The 23,340-nt window shown below is 39.2% G+C and overlaps 1 protein-coding gene across 8 annotated transcripts in view; it reads left to right on the forward strand.

The window, feature by feature from the left end:
- Positions 1-23,340, forward strand: part of Kif16b (kinesin family member 16B) — a 486,842-nt gene that overhangs the window by 244,152 nt on the left and 219,350 nt on the right. For all 8 annotated transcript variants that reach the window (XM_010634116.2, XM_033761168.1, XM_010634117.2 and 5 more), the window contains one exon: positions 3,752-3,835. In XM_010634116.2, coding sequence (XP_010632418.1) covers positions 3,752-3,835 — 84 coding nt within the window. The remainder of the gene's footprint in view (positions 1-3,751; positions 3,836-23,340) is intronic.

Here is a 23,340-nt window from a genome sequence, read left to right on the forward strand (position 1 = left end):
TGATGGAAATTTGGGTGACCTCAGCAGTAACTTAAGTGTCCAAATTTTTACAGGGTTTAACTAGATAAAATTGCTCATATCCAGTACTATTTAACTTGCAAAATTGACAGTTTCATCATATTCATCCTGAGCTAATAGATAGCAAGACCTAAACAATACTGTTAAGATTCTCTAAAGGGGAAAGATGTAGGTAATTTTCACTCTGTCAGAGAGAAGGGATTCTCTGGGGCTGCAATCAAAAAGCTGTTTCTATTGAGATATAATTACTGTAATGGAGGCATCTTTTTTCTGTGTACTTTATATCACGCCTTTGACTTTTTACTTTAGTTTGTTCATGTCCTAGCCCATTATGAGGACATGGGCCATCAGCTGTATTTCTTTTGTGAATCACATTGGAGCTTCTGCCCCTGTTCCTTTCCCCCCTCTCTGTAACTAAATATGAGGATATCCAGCCTTACACTCATGTCTTAATTAGAGACACGTGAGGTGAAAGAAGCGAACTAATATGTGTGTCCTGGAATGGACTTGGAGCTCCCTGCAAACCCTTCCCCTTTTCCCTTCCTTCTTGCTATTGCCAACCCCTTTCTTTTGTTCCATTGTTGGGGTACAGGTCCTCATCAGGGTTCTGCTGACAACTCTTGGGATTGTTGAGCACTGCATAGCAGCTGTGCATTGATGTTTCTGTTTTAGTGCACTTAGGACTTACGGATGAATTTCTTTCTTTATCTCTGTTGAAGAGCCCAGAGGGTTCATAGCAGCTTCTTCCATCCATTGCAGACTTCCTTTATAGTGTTCTCACCAAAAACCTAGGCCCTGGCCTGATTGATTCTTCACCTCCACTTTGCCACTCCATGATTTTGCACCTCGCTCGCTGCCTTTCTTTAACTCTGCATTAAAACTGGTGCATGTCATTGTCCTATGACTAGCTATGCCTGAAAGTCATTTCATGTTTTCTCCTTAAAAGCTGAACAACACTGTTGCCCACAGTTTGTGTGTAGCTATATCCTAGGCTGGATATTAGTAGCAGGAAATACTCATCCCATCTAGGTAGCAAATACCATGAGAGAAAATTTGAATGCTTACTCCTTGCCTGGGGCAACTGCCTGAAGTTCTCTCAGTGCACTGTTCCTGATTGTGCATGGGAGTGTGAATATAAATCTCCCCTGACAGAAAGCAATCACCTCATCGGTCACCAAAGAAAATGACAAAACAACCCACTGTGAAAGTATGCTTGCCAGCTTCTAGCATCATTGCATCGTTGGAGCACATTTGTATCTGATAAAACTGAGGCCAGGCAAAGCTGAGAACATGGGAGAAAGTGCTTGTGCCAGCAGGGCTAGCTTCCAGAAGGCCTCTTTGCAACCACATCACCAGCCCTGTGGTGAAGAGAAAGCATGCAGGCCTCATGCTTGTGTGGTAGTTCTCTCTAACACTGTAATTGTGTGATTCTCCATTCTTGATTACATCTCCCGTGGAAACCTGTTCAGTATTGTGTCTGTGTGTTTATAGAGGTTACCAGGCTCAGAAACAGCTTTTTGGCTAGTTTAGTGGTCAAGCCAAATTTAAACTGAATGTCTTCTCTCAGTGCCCATGTCTTTCACTTTACCTTGAATTCATTTTAAATTTGAATATCGGCAGCAGATTTGGAACATTGGTGAGAAACTAAACCCATCCCTGAGTGCTAACTCCACCCACTGTAAGGTTTCTCTGCTTTGTTAGTGCACTGGAATGTAAAAGGAACAAGTATCTTTCCATCTGGCAGTTAACTTTGAAATAGGACAATAAAGTCAGCAGCACCCTGAAGTCAGTGAAAAAGTGAGCAAAAGAGTTACATGGACAATTCCTAAAACTGATCAGATGCTCAATGAGTCTGTGGAAAGATGCTCACTGTCATTCATCATCAGAGAAATGCAGATGTGATCACCATAGAAATTACTCCCTATCCACCAGAATTGCTAGGATGGCAAAGTCTAGTTTTAAGTGCTGGTTAGGCTATGGAGCAACCAGATCTCTCAGCCACTTTTGGTCAGCTGGTAAAACCACATTGGAAAATCTATTCCATAATTGTGAATACAGCTGAACTTATGCCTTCCATAGGACCCAGCATTTCCACTCGTAAGAGTATGACCAACAGAAATTATGCATATGCCCATCAGAAGATCTGTATGGAAATGTTCACAGAAGCACTGTACCCCCACAAGCACTGTAAATGAAGAAAGAGCTCAGTAACAAAACAATGAGCCGGTAAATCATAGAAGGTTCATGTAATGGAATGCTGTACAGCTTCAGAATGAGAAAACTATTGCTAAACATAGTAGCATGGGCAGATCTTAGAAATGTGATATTGAGCAAAAGGAGGTAAACACAAAGGACTCTGTACTGCGCAGTGCATTCAGGTAAAGTTCAAAAACAGAAAGAACTGAACTCTGCTGTTAGAAGCCAGTTGGGTGGCATTAGTGACTGAGGGAGCCGGTGAAGTTCCAGCGGAGCCGGCAGGGTTCCATTTCTTCTCCTGGGTAGGCTACACAGTGTGTTGAGAGTTTGAAAATTCCTCAGCTTATTCTTTCATTATTTGTATATGTCAGTATGTCTGGTATAGCTTAATACTGTGTTTTTAAAGTCTGATATATACCGATGCTATCTTAAGGTTTTGACTCTTGCCATAGCAATATAAACTTAAATCAACTTAGTGATTAGCATAGTATAAAATAGAAATTCTGTGGCATAGTGTGATCTATACTTTGTGGGAAAAAATGCTCTTTTTTTTTTTTTCTTAATATTGCTTCATTGGCTTCTATTTGTCAGGCTCTAACAATTTGAGAAAGGAAGAAAATAGTGAGCTCTTACCACCACAGCAGTTACTGCTACTTAGCATTCACTCAGCCAAAGCCACGCTGGTTGGGCAGGGTCTCCCCAGATTAGAGTCCTTTCTAGCTTGGGAGTCTGTAATAAAACTTATGATTTTTATACCCGAAGAAGAAAAGCATAAGAAAAATGATTGAAATTTTAGGGCTAGCTAAAACTAGGTCAGCAGCATCACTTTCTAGGAAATAAGGTGAAAGTTTCCATTGGAAGCCAACTTTTCACATGACAGTTTTAAGTCACAATAATGACAGAGAAAAGGCAATGTGGAATATTTACAGGTCCTTGACAATTGTTTGAGAAAATGAAAATAATGGAAACAAAGTCTTTGTAGATATGGAGGGAGGAAGGGATTGAAGGGAGGGCAGGGGAATGGGGAAAAAATAAGAACCAAGATTGATTATGTAAAGGTACAAATTTCCAACTATGAATGTCATTATATTGTATACATTAAATGTACCAATAAAGTTAATTAGAAAAACAATTGCCTGTGAATGATTTTTACAAAGTGCTAGATGCTGACATGTAGGTTGTGGTTTCCAATTCTACTTTCTGCACAGAAGAAATTAAACTTTAGTAAAGAAGGGGACTGGAAGAACAAACTTGTGTTTTAAAGAACTAAAATTGTAAAATACCCTGTGACACATCAGGTCCATCCTTCCTTAGTGTCCTCACCAATATGTCTTCTCATTTGTCCACTGAGAAATCTGAACCTCCAGATCTGTTTTGGGTTAAAAGTAGATAGATCTTGAATAACAAGGCAAAATAGGACCCACAATCTTTAAATTTTCATCCTTTTTTCTTTCATCCCATGATAGAGATTGCAAATAATAGTAGCCCAAAGATCCTAAGTATAATACTAATGAATATTTTAAAATATATATTTCAGCTTGCTGGCCTTGAATTCCCTCCAAAAAAATTATTTGGAAACAAAGATGAACGTGTGATTGCTGAGAGGCGAAGTCACTTAGAGGTAACAGAATTAAGCTTTTTTTCCTCTTTAGAGAATTTGCCATTTGACTGACTGGTAAGAATAATTCCTGTTAGACACCATTATTTCTCTTCATGATGTAAAAGTGCTGCTTCATTAACACAGGAGATGGCAGCAGAAGATTATAAAGCAGTGGTATCAGTTTATTTGAAATATAAGTGCTTATCTCCTTCTGGCCTATTGGGATATTTTTCTGATATTTTAAGATCTTTTGTTCCAAGGGTTAGGAAGCAAGATGCGGGAACTAAATATTCGCCACAGACAGATGGCATGTAATATAGAATGAGGGTATAAACTTGATGCACAAAAACTTGGAATTAATTAACTGCAGATTTACAGTATTGCATCATTGTTGCTTTTTCAAGATTTGGAAGCCAAAGGCAGATACTTATTTTAGTCATGGTTAGGCTTCGTTGGACTTATTATATCTTAAATCTGACAAGCCAGCTACACATAGAACTCAGTTTAATCCAACTGTTGTTTTTCTGACTGCCTTCCTAGCAGTATGAATTGTTGACTCTTTATATAGTTTTTGTTTCTTCTTGGGATAGAGGTGCTTATTTGGTTGAGATCAGAGTCTTTGTGCCAAGGGGCAGACCAGATGTCTTCACTAAGAAGGGTGGGGTAACAGCATGGCCACAGGTAGCCCTTAGCCATTGGTCATTCTCTTGCCATGGTGAGCCATTGAATGAAACAAGAATAAAGTACAAAAAGCTCACTACAGTCTGGTGTCTATAAGCTCTAAAGGGCTTCTCAAAGCTCCCTTTGCTACTTCTTTATGCAGAATCAACATAAGACCTTTTAAAATTAAAAGCAAGTAAGAAAAAGTTTCAGAGATCCCTTTCTTAATTGTGAAGTGCTACCTGAAAATTAAGTATTATTCTCATTCCTCACAATGGCCAGTTGAAAACACCTACCTGTGGGGTTCATTTACTGCCAGTGAGGCAAGGATTAGGAAACTGTCCAAGGGCTGGAGGTTCCCCAAGAGAAGGGGAGAAGTGGGGGACATGGAGAAGTCAAAGACTGGAACATTGCTGCTCCATGAGGAGCACTTTAGAGTTTTGAGACACTCGGTTTAGAACTACTCTAAGGAACTGGACGGGTTTCAGCGTGAGGCTTGCAGCATTTGAAATGGACTATTAAGTTACACATTTGAACGTCCTGAAACTAGTAAAATTGAGCTTTGGAAGGGTCAGTGCAGGATTCCATAGTTCATCCTGTGATAATATGATCCTAAAATCTAGCTGAAGAATTTGCCTTCAAGATAAATTAATGTTGATAAACCAGCATGATCAAATTCTCTCACAGGTTTGATTTCACCACATAAAACTTTTTAAAAATAATTTTAGAACTAATGGTTATTTTATTTACCTAACCCTTTCCTGCCTCAGTTATATAGCATTGTCTTAGTGAATACAGAAGAATGGAGGTTTATGAACTTGTTTTCAATACTAACAGAACACAGATAATTGTCACCCTTAGTTTCTCACTGCTCTGAATAAACTCACACAGTGCCCCCTTTGCCACAGCAGATTGTGTATCTTGTGCATAGCTTGTTTCTGAGCTCAGCACTGGGTGATCTTTGGTTTTCCATTTCATCCACCAGAATTACAGAAAAATGCAAGGCATTCTTTTGTTCTTGGCACTTGCAGGAGGAAACCCCACATTGATTCCTTCATGACAACCTTACTAAGTCATCTAGTGTTGATGAGCAGAGTCTTATATTAATATCTCCACCTTTTAGCTTTCCGTTACTGTAACAAAATACTTGGATAATCAATTTTTAAAAGGAACAGTTTAGCCTAGCAGCCTAATTTTGGAGCTTTTGGCCCTGCTCTATTGGCCCTAGCACTTTTGGACTTGTGGCAAGACAAAACATCATGGTGGGAGCATGAGGTGGAGCAAAGTGCTCACCTCATGGCAGCCAGGAAGCAAAGAGAGGTAGAGATAAGCTGGGGTCCCAATGTCCCATTTGAGGGCTTACCTCAGTGACCTAACTTCCTTCTAGGAGGTTCAATTTCTTAAAGGTTTCCTTGTCTCCAGTAACACTGAGCTGGAGACTAAGCTTTTAGCCTTTGGGAATACTTAGCTAAACCTTATAACTGTCTGTGTACTAGGATTTCTTGCATTGCCTGTGATGTTACTTACATGTGCCATTAGCCTTTAGAGAATGCATTCCGCATCTCAGGGAAATAGGCACTTCTGTTTGAAGACATATGCATTTCACCTAATGTTGTGTGTTAAATCTTAGAACCTTATCTTCTCTTCATTGAGCAAGTGTAGTTCACCTTCACTTTAATTGAAAATTAATCTGATATTCTTGCATTAATTTCCTGTGACTTTTGTGACTTTTCTTTTGATCTTCTAACATTAGAAGTTACTGCTTAACTTGGTGTATTTTCATGTGAGAACTGACATTGCTAGTTTCCTTGAATTTCTTACATGATTTAGCTCAGCAAACATTTAGTTCCTAATATGTGCTGGAGACACGTATTATGCTAGGTGTTATATAGAATGCAAAGAAATGTGAGACATTGCTTTCCTTTTGAGAGCATATGTTTAAATCCCTTGTACATAAAGTTGTATCTGGAGGTATAATATAAGTACATAGGCATATATAGAAGATGATTTCCAGTAGGATGCATCTACACTAGCTAATATACAGGATCTTTGCTTGAAAAAAATCATCTGACATGTTTTTAAATCTAGAACTACTTTATAAACCAGTTTAGCCAAACAGAGCTATACAAAGCAGTATTTAGGAAACTATTTAATTGTGTTTTGATCTTCCTTGCTATTAAAATAGTTCCAAGATTTGGATCTTGTGTTTGAATTTATCAACAAAAAGTATGAAATGTTACACATCAAGGATAAAGACACCATTTTGGCACTTTCCAAGTTATATAAGTTAAATCTGTAAAAATAATTATTTTGAAAAGAGATGGGCAGGAATAGAAATTCTGTCAGAGTTACTTTAGAGATTAATTTTCTTACCATGGAGAGAAGAGTATTAGTTGTGCCACTGGTGGTGGCAGTGATGGTGTGGGGGCTAGGAAATGCAGCCCTGAACACAGTGCACCATGAAAGGTGAAAATAAGAGTGTGCTGATGGTAAGCAAAGAAATTATATTGGGCCTTCAGCACTAACTCATTGGTAAAGTTGTATCAGCCTCACCCATACAGTATTATTTGGCCAATACTTGTTTATAGATGGAGCGAGTCTTTTCCAGAATCTGGCTTATTATTATATCTTGTAATGAAATGCTCTTTCGTAGAATCTTAAATATTTCTAAACTAGGTGGACTTCCCTTTACTTCCTTGCTAACCAGATGAAACCAGGTCTCTACAACCATCATGTTGAGGGAAGGCTCTGCCTTCAGGTGTGGTAGGATCCTGCTAACAATTCACAATACTCCCCATGTGTGACCTGCTTCCCAGACTTCAGACATTGCTTTTCTTAGTCCTGGCAACAGCCCAAAAGACATGTTGGCAGATAAAGCAATGAAGGTAACAGGAAGAGAATCCCCTCAGTCTCTGCCTGATGAGTTATTTTGAGCAAAGAGATTGTTTTCAAGTATATTTGAAGCTATACACTTTAGGCTAAACCATAAGAAACTGTTGTAGTTTAGAAAGGGTGAATATCAGTGATTTCATATGCTTCTCCATAATACCTGATTCCTCATACTTACTTGGGGTTAATTAAGTGCTGAGTATGAGGGAAAGATGTCTACCATGTCATGACATTTACTCACAACCAGCTTGTGAGGTAAGTTCTATTAGTATCTCTTTTCACTGGTGAGGAAGTGGTGGTTTTATGTTAGTCAGCTTTTTGTCTTAGTGACAGAATACCTGGGAAAGTCACCTTGAAGGTGGAAAGATGTATTTTGGCTCATAGTTACAGAAGTTTCAGTCCATGGTCAGGTGGATCCGTTGTGTGGGCTTGAGATGAAGCAAAATGTCAAGGCAGAAAGGAGTGATGGAGCACAGCCGCTCACTTCATGGCATCCTAAAGCAGAGAGGGCAAAGAGCCATCAGAGAAGCTCTCAGTGATCTGCTTCATCCAGCTAGGCCCAGTCTCCTAATAACACCATTACCCTTTGAACTTGTCAATAGATAATGCACTGAGGAAGTTACAGCCCTCGTGGTTCCTTTGCTTCCCAAAAGCCCCACCCCTGCACACTGAGTCTTGAAGGATATATTGTATCCAAACCATGAAATTTGAGGAGGATAAAGGTCCCCTAGGTAGTAAGAGGTAAAACCTCATCTCACAGGCAAGTGTCTTCTAGAACAAGCCTCTCTCAATGTGAAATGAGTATTCCTGTAAAGAAAGCTCACTTCTTCTGGAGAAACATCTTTCAAGGTTGTCACGCAATATAGACTAAAATACATTGCATAATTATTTATTCTGAAATGCCATTTCATTAGTGTGGCAAGTATGAAGCACCCACTCTGGGCCAAGCAGTGATCTAGAACTGAAGTAACTCTGGGTGGCGGCACTGGCTCTTTTCCTATCTCCTGTGGCAGTAAGTATAGTGTTGGATCATAATCTTATATTATTTTGTTGAAGGGAACATGACTGTTGTGGTTATTTTTAAATGTTCACTTTATGGATAAGGATGTTTTGATCTTAATTGCTTATAATTCTGTTTATTTTTAAAGATATGAAGCATCACACTGCACATGCAGATTTACATTGAGAATATGTGAAATTCATCAAAGTGTAAAAATGACCATCCCGTGTGAATTACTGAAGAATATAAACTCAGAATAGCTTTAAAGAAATTATGGCATTAAATATTGTTGTATTATACTATATATACACACACAACATGATATGTAAATATTAGATCTACAAATGGGTATCAAATGTAGTTTTAATGTAATGAGGTGTATAGTATTTATTAACAGTAAACCTGAGATATCCCAAATGGAACCACATGGTTCTAAAACAGCCTGTTTCTTAAATTATCAGTGGTGAAGGATCATTATTTTTATCCTGTCATTTATCAGTACTTTTACGCAATGAATAACAATTACTACAAGAGTGGAGTTAAAAGGCCATACAAAGTATAAACACATATCTTCAATATTGTACAGAGATTCAAGAGATGTAAAACTATTCTGTTAAATTGCAATAATAGGGTGTGAAGCACAGATTCCCCCTTGGAGCAGCACTGTTTGGAAGTACCCATGCAGCCTTACCTCCACTCTTTTGAGACTCCTCTCACTTCCTTGCTTATATGTCTCAAACCTTCCCTATCATGCTCAAGTGACTTAAAGGTAGCAAAATTAAAATCTGATTAGATTTTTAATCGTCCACAGTACTTCACATGTGCTTCACCTTCACTGAATTATCAGAAAATCTGTCCAAATTAGCTTCAAATTAATGAGATTGTTTTTGTTTTGTTTTATTTCTGTTCATTAATGATGAGAGGTACATTTTGGGCAACTAATTTCAGAGAACATTTATTGTCACTTGAAAACATTTGTTACTAATCATCCTAATAGTCTGTCATCTCATAGAATAACTGTAATTAAGGAAAACGTATGAAATCCACTAAAACCATAAACCTTTCCAGAATAATACATCTACCTTTGGAAGTAAAAACCTGAGAAATCGTGGAAGATTGCTTCAAAGTACTGAAGTGGGCAAATAGCTCAGGGCCACCTTTCTCTCCCTCTATCTCCATCGCTTTAGTTAAAGCACTAATAAATCAGGTTAAGATAATCTGGTAGCTAAGTGTGGGCCTTGGAGAATGGAGTCCTGGACTTCAGTCCTGGTTCTGCTCCTTTGGAGGTGTTTAATGTCACTGCTTCACTTTCCTTATCTGTACAGTGAGGATAATAATGGTACCATATTCCTATAATTGTCCTGAGGGCTGGATGAGACCACATGCATAACATATAATCTGGTTCACAGTAAAACTCTCAGACCCTGATTGGCACAATGATGATAGTGAAGATTATTGTGCTGTACTTTGGTGGGAGGGGTGGTGAGGACAATGACAACAGCTGTGGCAATGCTGGAGCCTTGTGGTGCGATTTAGACCTGCTCTGAGAGCGGGGGGGAAAGGCAGAGAGTACCACCAGCCAGTAATAGTGAGGGTGTTGTTTTGCCACACCCACCTCAAAATCCAAATCTGAGAGCAAGGACACTAAAATTACGTGAGTATTCTCACTCATGATACCTGGAAGATAAAAGAAATCTGCTGTAATACCACCCTTCTTTTAGCTTATAAGATTGTAACCTGCAATGTTGAAATGCCTGTCTGAAGGATTTTATCGGGGTGGAGCTGTTGTCCAGCCTGAAAAAGATCGGCTGCCTAAGAGCACTATGAAAAGGGTCCAATTCCTCCAGGTTTGTGTGGCTCTTATTGATAGCTGGTTAGATCTGTTTTCATCTCTGTCATGTGACTGACTGCAAGACTGCCCATTGTGGAATCCCCAGATAAGCTGGTGTTTTACTCTACATGTAAAAAAAACACAGAAGTGTCAAAGGTTTTCAGTTCAAAACTCACAGGAATACACCATTTTTCAAAAAAGATATAATGTTTATTGATGTACTGCAAGGGAAAACATACCATGGAGAGCCATGGGGGAGTCTCAGTAAGAACATGTTAAAAATAAGTTGTTATGAAGTTTAAATTTGTTATTAGATGACTCTGGAGAGTGTGCAAGAAATTAGGCCTTTGCTCTGGATTGGATACTGGGTGATATTCTGTAAATAGGTATATTAATTATTCTTACCTAGAAAGGAAGAGCATAGGGTGATTTAAATATTGATTAAAAAGTAGCAGTCACCCTTACTAGCCTGGATAAAGAGATACTTATTCATCTTTTTATGATTTCCTGTTTTTGTCTGTGATCAGACATGCTTGTGGAATGGATGTGTGTTTGTTGTTCTTGTGTTCCATGTGTCTTGCTCCTTCACAGTCACTCGGTAGCCTTGCCTAGTGTTAGGGTTCTCTGGACTTAAGTTCCCAGCAACATTCTGGGACTTAGCTGTGAGTGTCAGGCAAGCTCTTGGCTACTTTGCTTTTCTTTTTCTCAGAGTAATGGGACACGTAGAGTTTCTAATAGGAATAGTGAAGAGTTGCTTTCATAATAAAGTCTTGGTAGTTCAAGTGCCTTATCTGGTAAATACAGTTATTAGTATTGCTGTCAATATTGACATATTTTCACCACCTCTCCACTGCTTAGAGTGGCTTTTGTGGATTATAGTGAATGCAATTCATGCAGTCTTGCTTTTCCTAACAAGTTTCTCGTTCTACTTCACTTCCGTTTTATTCTCAAACCTTGATTTTCCAACAATAGGATAATTTGGCTTAGACATTTTAATAGGGTGAGCCCTTTCAATTTCAAAGTAAATTTCAGGAGGTTAAAAAAGATCCTCAGGCTCTCTGAGTTTTCTCATTTATTTTGCTATCAGAAGGATACTTAGCAATACCACGCTTAATGTAACATTCTTTGATTTAAGACCTACTGATCTTACAAAATGTATGATAGAACCATTATTAACATAGTAAAAGATTAAAGAAATGCCCCCAAAGAAAGAGCCATTTTCCTATTCATTGAAATTTTTTCCCAAGTCATCTGCTTATTCACATTAGCAGGGGCTGTTTTCTTTTGTTAGTCCCTTACTACCGTCATCCATAGCAGAGACTTTTTGAAGAAGGTTAACTGCTGTTGAGCTGGAGTTTAGGGCTCTTTCATGTTGGTGCTTCCCAGAGACAGAGGAGATGGGAATACTGTGATCCAGCGCCTCACTCATGCCAAGAAACCATTCTGTTCAATAAAATTCCTATCTGTACATGCTGGCATTTTATGATCTTATCAATGAATGAGTCTCCACCTGCAGGGAAAATCCCATTTAAATTTCTGTGAACTGTCACTGGCTTAAGGGGAAAGGAAAATTAAAGCAAATGATTCCAAGGAGAGCAACAACTTCCAAATCCAGCTGGAGGCCACCAGGAGGAAAAGGAGGACCCACCATACTGCCGTCTAACAGTGGTGCTCTGCCAGTTTTCTCTCCTCCCTTGCCAAGTGGAATTCTTTACTGGGGCAATGACTGACAACTCAGGGACTTAAGATTCACTACTGTGTGAGCTGACAGTTCTCTCCATCCTTGGGCTTCCAATCAAAAGTCTAAGCAGTCAGGATCTTCATCTCTTGACTGATTGTGATGCAGGCAGCCAGTGCCACTCAGCTTGGAGGAGCTCCCTCAGCTCAGGTATCTTCTCAGAGAAGCTTTTCCTGCCCTCCAAGTGAAGCAGCTTTGATCCCTCACTCCCTACCTGGTTCCCTGAGGTTTATTGGCCACAACAGTCTGCTGGTTATTGATTGGCTCATTTTGTTTTTTTTTTTGGTACCGGGGATTGAACTCGGGTCCTTGCGCTTGCAAGGCAGGCCACCAAACCGCTGAGCTAAATCCCCGGCCCATCATTTTGTTTTTAAAATAATTTATATTTTACTAGAAGGTAAGTTCGTGAGAACAAGGATTGCAGCTGCCATATTGACCCCTACTTCTTTCTGCCTTGAAGAATATCTGGCCTGCCTTAGTAGGTCCTCAATCAGTGTTTTTGAATGATTAGTTAAAGTTATATGAAAAATAGCAATTGACAGAATGAAAGCAAAGACTGAAACTTTGGTTTGAAAGTTAGTTCTGCAACATTATGGTTAACGGAGACCCCTGCAGTTAGGCCAGTATATGACGCAAGACTGAGAAAAAAATACTCTAAGAGAGAGAAAGTGGGGTGCCAGGTTGACCAGTGCTGGTGCAGCTGACAAAGGCCCTGGCCAGTACTAGGCACTGACTTTTATTGATAGTCAGTTGGGGTAAAGGCAAGCTGTGTGCTGTTTCTATGGCAATTAATACAAACAAGGCTCACAAAGGACTAGACAAAGCATTCTTGAATTAGGAACAGAATAGAGAAAATATATGGTTGTAATTAGAACATTGACCTTCTAGTCAGGAGGTTTTAGTTGTGGAAACAGTATTTGGGTGTGAGTTACTCTGGCCTTGGCATGTAGGCTTCAGCCAGACTTCTATAAACAAGCCAATTGTGAGGTTGACTCTTTACAGCCTGCTTTGGGCATAATCAGTATTAACAGTCCCTGCAATGATATGCCCCTGAACACATTCCCGAACCACTCTGAGCTTCAATGTTCTTAGTGCAAAGCAGGGATAAAACTAACTTTCAGGATTGTTGAGGGGAAAAAAATGAAAATGGTATGTAAAAGCACTAATAGCAAAAATAACCTATAAAATAGCCTTAGTTGTTATAAGATAAAGGTTAAGGGCATCCACTGTACAAAGTATCAGTCAATCCTAGTTGTAAATCTTTGCTCAGCTGCTTGCAGTGATCTTGGACAAGTTACTTAACATCTCTGTGCATGAATTTCCTCATTAAAAATGTGAATGATGGGCCAGGGATTTAGCTCAGCAGTTTGGTGGCCTGCCTTGCAAGCACAAGGACCCGAGTTCAATCCCCAGTACCAAAAAAAAAAAAAAAAAAAAAAAAAAAAAATCAAATGGTAATGGTGCCCACCTCATAGAGTTGTGATGTTCAATGAAATAATTTGTATAAACACTTGGCTAGGCATTGGGTACATAGGAAGCATTATAAATTATTACTATTTTTAAACTGCATTGCAACATTGCAGTTTCATACAGTGACTTAGTGTATATAATTTTTAAAGTAGACCTTCAAGGTCCTAGTTAATGCAGTAAGGCTTGAAAAAGAAATGAGAAGTATAGTAATTAGATGAAAGTCTTAAACTGTGTTTGTTCAGAGATGACATGATTGTTTATAGAGCAAATCTGAAAGAATTGACCAAAAAAATCCTCCTGGAACTGATGTCATTATAGCAAGGTTGCAGAATACAAAGGTTAATATTCTAAAGTCAATAGCTTTTCTATATTCTAACAACAAAATAAATAGAATTTGAAATTAATAGCCCAAGACCATTTTCATTAATATTCTTCCAAGTTGAACACTTAAATCTAATAAAATATGTACCTGCTATATATGAGAAAAACTATAAACTCTACTGAAGGCAAAGAATAAATAAATAAATAGATAACCCATGTTCTTGAATATAGGAAGGCTCTACATTGCTAACATAGCAGGTCTTTGTACTTGATCAAACAATGCAATCCCAATCAAAATCCCAGCAAGTTATTTTAGAAATGTCAATAAGCTGATTTTAAAGTTTATATGGAGAAGCAATAAACCAACCTAGCCAACATAATATTGAAGGAGAAGGGCAAAGTCAAAAGATTATCACTACCCAACTTCAAGGTTTACTCTAAATTTACCTTAATCAAGACTGTACACTTTTGGTGAAAGAGTAGACAAAAGAGATCAATGGAATGGAATAGAGAGCCCATAGAAATATAGTCATCTGATCTTCTCTGAAGGAACAAGGTAACAAAGATACTCTTCAACAAATGAAGTTTAAACATAATACATCCAGGCCGCGGATTTAGCTCAGTGGTTCCACTGCCTGCTTCACAAGTGCAAGGTCCTGAGTTCAATCCCCAGTACCAAAAAACAAAACAAAACAAAATGAAAAACAAAATAATATATTCACATTCCAGACACACACACGCATTCACACAAAAGAATCCAGACACAGACCTTATATTTTTCACAAATTCAAAATGAATTACAGGCCTAAAAATAAAATGCATAACTATGAAACTCCTAGAAATTAACACAGAGGAAAATTGATATGACTTTGTGTATGCCTATGATATTTTAAATACAACACCAAAGTCATGATCCATTAAAAAAAGTTGATGAGATAGTCTTTATTAAAATAACTGGCTCTGTGAACAACATGGTGTGGAGAAAGAGGATACAAGCTACAAACTGGGAGAAAATGTTTGCAAAAGACATATTTGATTAAGCACTGTCACCTGAAAATATCTAAAGAACTTTGAAAATTCAACAGTGAGAACACAAATGACCTGATAAAAAAATGGGTGGAAGACCTGAACCAACACCTTATTAAAGAAAATACCCAGATGGCAAATAAACATCTAAAAAGATACTTATGTCATTAGGAAATTACAAATTAAGTTAGCACGATAAACCCAGCAGAATAGCCAAAATGCAGAAAACTGACAACAAAAGCTGCTAAAGATGTGGAAACTTTCATTCACTGCTCCTGGAAAGACAAAGGCAGTTTGAAATGATTTAGCAGTTTCTTACAAAACTTAAGGTTCTCTTACCATACAGCCCAGTAGTCTTGCTTCTTAGTATTTACCCAGAGATGTTGAAAACTTTCATTCACTAAAAACCCCCACATGAATGTTTATGTTTATTTGTAATTGCCAAAACGTGAAAGTTACTGAGATATTCTTAATAGATGAATAGGTGTTATTTTTTTAAAACTGATACATCCAAACAGTGAAATATTCAGCACTAAAAAGAAATGAGCTATTAAGCCATAAATCATGGCAAAAGCTTAAGTGCATGTTACTGAGTGAAAGAAGTCACGTTGAAAATTTTACATATGCATGATTCCAACTATATGGCATTCTGGAAAAGACATTATCTGTGGAGACAGTAAAAGAATCACTGGCTGCCAGAGAATGAGAGGGAATGGATAAATAGAGCGCAGAAAATTTTTAGGGTAGTGAAACTGCTCAGTGATACTATAATAGTTAACAGAAGTCACCATGCATATTTCAAAACTCATATGAAGTACACGACCAAGAATAAACTATAATGTAAGCTATGGACTTTGGGTGACAAGAGTATATCAGTGTAGGTTCATTAATTCTAACAAATACAACCAAGTTACCACTCTCCTGTGGAAATTTTTTGTTATTGTTGCCAGGATCAAACTCAGGTCCTTCACTTGCAAAGCAGGTGGTGGAACCACTGAGCTAAATCCCTGGCCCTGCTGTAGAATTTTAATAGTGAGGGAGACTGCATACAGGGAGAAGGCATGTGGATATATGGAAAGTCTCTGAATTCACTTTAGTTTTTCTGTGGACCTAAAACTACTAAAAAAAAAAAAGTAATATCAAAAGGGTAAACATTGAAAAATCATACGATCGCTATACATTTATAATCTTCCATTTCTTCTTTTTTCTTCTCTTCATTCCCCTTTCATTTCTACCCTTTCTCTTATTTTTTCGTTGCTCACCTATTGCTTTGCTAAAAAAAAAAAGTAGGGGGTCGTGATGGGTGGGTGGGCGAGTGGATAAACTTGACACTGTTAATCATTCTTTCTGGGAGTAAAATGTGATGCTCTTGTTAAAAGAAAGGTAGTCATAAACTTGTCATACGTGTTTTCATTGCTTTGAAATTTGAGTGTCTCTAGTGTATCTGTGTTTTACCAAGCACCATTTTTATTGACTTGTTCTTCTCACATTCAAGGTCATTATCTGTGAGTCAGTTCTTTCCAGAGTCTAGACATTAAAGGAGGTGCCTACCCAGTGGACTGCCTTTCCAAATGAAAACATTTGAATACAGAAGCCAAGAAGGAAATGTGTTATGATCACATGTAGCCATTAAGGAGGTGAAAGGCTACATAGGATACTGATGTAATTAGATAAACCGGTGTGCAGATACTTTTCTACTACAGTTTTCATTTAGAAGGACTTTTTCACATTGATCTGTGGTTCAGAGGACCTTCATGTTCTTCTGTCTTAAAATATAATTTAAGATATTATATGTAACTTATTACACTTAATTATGCTGTCAGTATAATTTGTAAAACAATTTCCTTCAAGGTTCACTTAAGAAGTAGTGTAAGTTGTCCCCAAATCTGCCTTTTTTATAATACAAAACTAAATTCTCCTTACTTCTATTACACAGAAAAGCCAAAATGACCTGCTGTCAAGTTAGTGTGCTTGAGTATATTAGTACTTGAGTACATTAATTTTAACATTCAAATATGCTTAAAATTTCCCATGGAGAAGAGAACATCTTCATTAAAGGACATGGCCCCAGTTCTGGCAGAGTGACCTTCTTTGGCAATCCTTTACAACCTGGCTCAAAAGAGCAATTCCTTTTACCTAAGAGTAGAGACTTTATTAATGAATATGAAAAAATTCTTGGAACCAAAGAATGCTGTCCTGTTATGCTAGCAAATTTCTCTTATATGAGAGGTTCTGCAACCTTTCCAGCTTTCCTTTGTCTAAAGGAACTTTCACATACCATGATACTGGTAACCTTCTTTTATTCTAACTTTATTTTTATGACAAATTTATTATGAAGATACATAATACCAGAAAGCATAATGTGATGAACCCAGGTATACCTTGCCCTATCATGCAGCTCCAACATTTACTGAGCATGTGACCAAGTAACCTATCTTCTTTCATTTGCTCTATACACGTGCACACACACACACACACACACACACACACACACACACACACACACACACACACACACACACACACGTAATTTTAAAGCAAATAATAGGCATCAAATCATTTCATCTATAAAATTTTAGGATACATCCATTTAAACAAAATATAACCACAATACCATCATCACAAATACATACCAAACAAACACATCTCAGTGCTTTCAAATATCCAGTCAGTCTTCAGGCTGCGCCAGTTTTCTTATTCTTTTCTCCATAGATGTGTTGGAACCAAGACCCTGATTATATCTGCACAGCATTGGATGATGTATGTAGAAAGTTTCTTACAATCTGTGGGTTTCCCCCCTTGTTCTTCTCAGCATCTGTATTTGACAACACCGTGTCACTCATCTGTTGAGTTCCTCACCTCTGGGTTTGGCTGAGCATCTCCGTGCTCCTCCATCCCTGTTTTTTTTGTTAACCTCAGGCTTTATGGAGTTCAGGTTTGACTTTTTGGCAAAAGCCTCTTAGAGTTGATGCTGTACTTCTGTTGCATTTCATAGGAAGCACTTGGTGACGGGTGGTCTCTCTGTTGGGGTCTTGCTGTCTCTGTTAAAGCAGTCCTGAGACTACCACTGTTTATGCACGGGACAACTTCAGTTCTGTGGTCCATGTCTTCAGAGCGCTCATAAGTAACAGAACACTGTTGTGATTTCACCAATAGTCAAGGGCTTCTGCTGAGGCCAGAGAATTTGATTTCCAAAATAGTGGTTCCAAAAACTCTCTGTCCAGTGTTGGAAATTATCTCCAGCAACTTTTTAAAAAGTACAGATTCCTGAATCCCATTCTAGAATATTCTGATTCCATGGAACTGAGACCAGGAATATGGATCTTCTGTGGAATGGTAAGGCTGATGGTAGGGGGTAGACAGGAATGGAAGGACCAGAAACCACAAGCCATCTCTCTGACTCTGGACCTGAATCAGAGGCCAGGGAGCAATGTTGTAAACAAGGCGTAGAAGGGTGAAATATCCTGTGGAGTTGGGGAGGCTGGGAGCAGAAAGAGCAGTGTTGGGCTGTTCCTGCCTTCCATAGTAAGACATGATTTGGGCTTGAGCTAGGCTGATGCAGTGGTAGCTGAGATGTCAGTGCATTAGAGAGACGGCTTGTCACTCAGTTGAATGACACCTGGAGGGCAGTGATACAATTGGTGTGGAAGCCTAAGACCATAGACATTAATCTTAGCAAGACAGTGAGATATGATATTAAAAATATTTGTGAATTTTATATTTCTGTATTTGCCCTGTAATGTTGAAATAGTGCTTTTAACCACTTCACTGACTGTGGTTTGTAAATTCTTAGGGTTCTGAAAAACAGAACCAGTGAGAAGGAGAGGGCAGATTATAGAGCTAAATAGTCCCAAGATCTTCAGTTAAGTCCCCAAGAGCAAATGATCTAGTTCCAGTCCCATGCTAAAAGCCTGAGGACCAGGAAAGATAACAGAGTAAGTTCCACCTAAAGCCAACAGCCACAAGACCCAAAAAGAGCCAGTGTTTCAGTTCAAGTTCAAAGACAGGGAAAGACCTGTCTTATACCTCAAGGCAGACATAAAGAGTCACTTCTTCTGTGGGGAGAGTCAACCTTTTTGTCTTGCGTAGGCCTCCAAGGCATTGGATGAAGGGCACTCACATTGGGGAGGGTGATCTGCTTTACTGAATCTGCCTCTTTAAATATTAATATCAGATGATCCAGAAACACCCTTATGTAAATACCCAGAATAACATATGACAAAATAAATGGCACATCATTGCATCATTAGGGTGGCACCTAGAATTAAATGCCACAGAAGCCATTTGCTTTCACCCCAGATAGAGCTGCAGAGTAATGTTTCCATGTTGGGCTTTTGATATTCTGATATCAATCCAAATTACAATCCCACCTCATGTGCTAGTCAGTCGGTAACATCTGTCATATCCCTAGCTCCTTTGCTCATTTACAAGGTATTTGGGACTTGGCAAATACATAGCAGGGATTCTCCAGCTTTTTCCTATTTAGGGAAATGGCATTGATGAACGTCACACAGAAGAGCTCAAGATTACAGCCTAAGAGCTAAGTATGCTCTTTTTATAGAATTCAGTACAGGATATTTTTCATTTTCCTGATTAGTTTTAGCAGCAAAGTGAAATGAAGCCTGAACATTAGAGTGTTAAACAGCTGGAGGGTTGTTCCTGCTTGCCTCCTAGATATGGCCAGGCATCACTATTTGCTTTTATGTGGGTTTTTTTTTAATTATTATCATTAAATATCGCCTTGCCTCTGAAGCAGAAGTAGATCTCTCCAGTGGCGGAGACAAAAGGAGCATCCTGTGTAGGCCGCTTCCCTGTCACTGTACCTGAAGGAGGCTGCCTGCCTTGTTCCAAGACAGATGTGAGCTTCAGGTTGCTGATGACCTTATTGTTTACTTGGCTTAATTACATACCCTTTTAATATCTCCTCCTTCTGCTGCCCCTTGCACTGCACAATGTGCTGCGGCACCACAGGGGTGCGAAGGAAAGGTCTTTTAAGCTGAAGCACTTAATTAGCTCCCAGGCCCCAGGAGAAGCCTGAGGTGGAAATACAGCCAAAAAGGAGGAAAAGAATAGCCACACTTAAGATGCAATGACTGATAGTAGAAAAATATTGGCCACCTTCCAGGAATGCTTGAGCTGTTAAAATTGTTCCAGAATCTGTGAACCTAGAGGCACACCCATGGTAGTGTCATGCTTCTAGTTACTTTCCAGTGGTATTCTGTTTGTTCTGCTACTGAAGCTCATTTCTGCCATACCTGGCAGTTTCTTTTTCTCCAGCACACATACTGTCCTATGTGTAGGTAATGGATGGCCCACCAGTAATGCTCTTGGTTCCTTTCTGGCCTCACTGGGTGACCAGCTTGTCATTTAAAGTCCCTAATTAACTTGTTTTAAATATAGTCACTATCTTGCAAATATTATTGGAAAAAAACATACAATGATGTATTATTGTGAAATAATAAGATATGATTATATAAATATGTAAATGTACTTATAGATTATATAGATTTAATTACAAGGGATGTTTACATAGTTGTAAAGGTATACTTACATTGATCATAGTTATATATAATAGACTATGGAGATATTGTAAATTGTAAATATTATATCTAATTATGTAGATTGATGAATTATAAAATAGAATAAGATACTAACCCACTCATGTTGTAAAAACAAAATAAGATTCTAGAAGTGAGAAGAGTATAGCCCAGTCCCCTAGGGACCTCAGCACCAGCAGCCACGTGTGCTCTCTCTCCTTGGGGATGCCCTTCGTTGGCAGCAGATACTAAGACAGTGCGCCAATTGGAAGCCTATGGTTTCTCTTCATCTTCAGAGAATGCTTTGGAACCACTGATAATGAACTTGCTTAGGGTTAGCATATCATCGACATCCATCCAAATTCTTACTGCTTAAAGTTGCAGAAAAACTTGCATTTTAAATTCCTAAAAGTGTATGGTCATCCTTTGGAAAATGAATAAGCTTAGTATGAATCAAAAAGTCCTCAGATTACTCAGTCATAAAGAACGAGAAAATAGATTCATTCATAGGAAAATGGATACATATTGAAGATATACTCCTAAGTGAAATAACTAAGGCACACATGTGTAAATACCGAATAGTTTCTCTGGTGTGAATAATCTGCATAATACAGAAGATCCTAATAAGATTACTGACATTTAGAAATGGGAAGAAAGGAGCTAAAGGTGTAGGGAAGGTGGGATGGGTAGGGAAAGGGTAATAAGGGAAAAGAAAAAAATGTGAGATAATGAAAAGATGGAAATAAAGTGTTTGTAGATGGGGAGGGGAGGAGGGGGTGAAGGGAGTGCAGGGACAAGGGGAAAAAATGAGAAGCAAGACTTGTCATGTAGAGGTACAAGATCCCAACAATGAATGTAACTGTACTGTATCCCTAAAATGTACCAATAAACTCAATTAAAGCTGGAAAAAAAAAAAAGTCCTCAGAGCATTGGATGCCAAGAGCAAAGGACTATGCTCCCTGCCCCATCCTGCTTGTCCTCTCTACAACTGTACCTCTTCACAACTAGAGCACCACCTGTCCCAGTCCATTCTATGAAATGATAGACGCTTTATGCTATTTCTTGACCTGTGACCTTGCCCATGACCACAGAGGACAAGTTGCTGCACCTCCTGGTCTCTCCACTCTTCTCTGTCCACTTTTCTGAAGCCAGGGCAGCCCCAACAGGTCCTGACCCTGCAGTCCGTGAGGCTGAGGTAACTGAGGCACTAGAGGTAGTTGTCAAACAACAGGGGACTAAAGCCTGTGAATAAATGTGCCAACTTCCCACCCCTCACAGGGACTGTTCAGAAGTATGTGCCATCTGGTTTCCAGGGTGTCCCTAGCAGAACTGAGCCTAGTTGTCCACAATGAGGACCTGCTCCATAGCACCCCCTTTGTTGGCTTTTCTACCCACTCTGCTTTGCTATTACCTTACTTCTATCCTCAGATTCACACTGGCATAAGCTGCCTCAGGATCTGCTTTTAGAGTATCGCAGGCTGAGTCACTGTGGGGGAGTGTATGTCCCTTCAGAGCATTTTTCCATGCACATGTGTATAAACCAGGGGTGGCCAACCCCCAGGCCACAGCTGGGTGTCAGTCCATGGTGTGTTAGAAACTGGCCACATAGCAGAAAGTGAGCAGCAGGCAAGAGATGCAAGTTTCTCTGTGTGTACAGAAGCTCCTCACCCCTCCCCTCACCACCTGAGCTCTGCTTCCTGTCAGATCAGCAGTGGCATTTGGAGGAGTGAGCTGTGAACGAAAGGGATCTAGATTGCAGTCTCTTCATTAGAATTAATCCCAAAGCTACTCCCCCTGCCCATCTCTGCAAAACTTGCCTTCCATATAACTGGTCTCTGGTGCCAAAAATGTTGAGGACCACTGATATAACCTTATGGCTGTTCTTTGCATGTGCATGTGCGTGTGTGCGCGTGCGTGCATGCGTGTGTGTGTGTGTGTGTGTGATTTCACATGTTTTTTAAAATCCATACCTTGTGTTTCCCTTTCCCCAGCCACAACTCTTTCCATGTCTTTTGGTATCTTCTTCCAAATTAAAATTACATTCATGTATTGCTTCTTCTTGGTTTTAAAAACAGTCTTAAATTCTGTTTGTTCACATCACACTGTGGATCGTGGCTCCCCTGTGTGTACTACAGCATCACTCCATCACCAACAAACAGAAACATTTGCCATTCGTCCCCCTCGCTCCTCCCATGTCATGTGTCAGGACTGTGGCGAGCTCAGCTTGTTAGGTTATTATGTACTCATTGCTAACTCAGCCTCAAATGCTCCATCGGTTGTGTGGATCTCTTTTCAAACACGCACACCATTGATACTTCACACCTGTCTTCTCACTGAACTCTTCTGGGACCTTCTCTCCTGCTGTAGACAGCCTAAATCATACCTGATGTGCTGCAGTCTTCCGTTACCCCTTATTCCTGAATTGTTTCACTGCCTCTTATGCCCTGTCTTCCTCTGTCGCGATTCACTCCCTCATTTGATGAATGTAAGAGCATGTTGAGACCTGATATATAAAACGTTAGTTGGAAACCATTTTCATCTGAAATTCACAGGGATCACTCCATCACTTTCTAGCCTTGTTAGTGTTAAGCATTTCAGAGCCCTTTTCATTCTTGATCCTTTCTGTGTGACATCCCTTCCTTGTCCCCTTACAGAAACACTTCCATGTGGGGTCTTCTTTCTGTCCTGAAGGTCCTCAATGTTCTGAACTGTACTGTAGTTAGCACCCATCAATTCTGCTGGACTCTCCATGAATGCTGTCAGTCTTTCTCATTTGCTTTGTTTCTGGAAATTTTTCCTGATCATCCCCTCTCTTAAGGATGTTTCTGTGGTTTCCATCTGGAATTCCATTTTTCGGTGTTGAACCTTCTGTTCTGGCCCTCTCATTTTCTTGTCTCTGACCCTCTCATTGTCTTGTCTCTCTGTTCTGTTCTCTTTCCCTCTCTGTCCTTCTCCAGCTCCCTCTCTCAACAAACTGGTCCTTCTCTGTGGGTCCTTAGAGAAGCACTGTTTGATGAGGTCCTCCTTATTTCTTCTTTGCTTGTTTTAACAGTC

Source organism: Fukomys damarensis, unplaced genomic scaffold (assembly GCF_012274545.1).
Source record: "Fukomys damarensis isolate Sample0158 unplaced genomic scaffold, DMR_v1.0_HiC HiC_scaffold_7, whole genome shotgun sequence".
Lineage (NCBI taxonomy): Eukaryota > Metazoa > Chordata > Mammalia > Rodentia > Bathyergidae > Fukomys > Fukomys damarensis.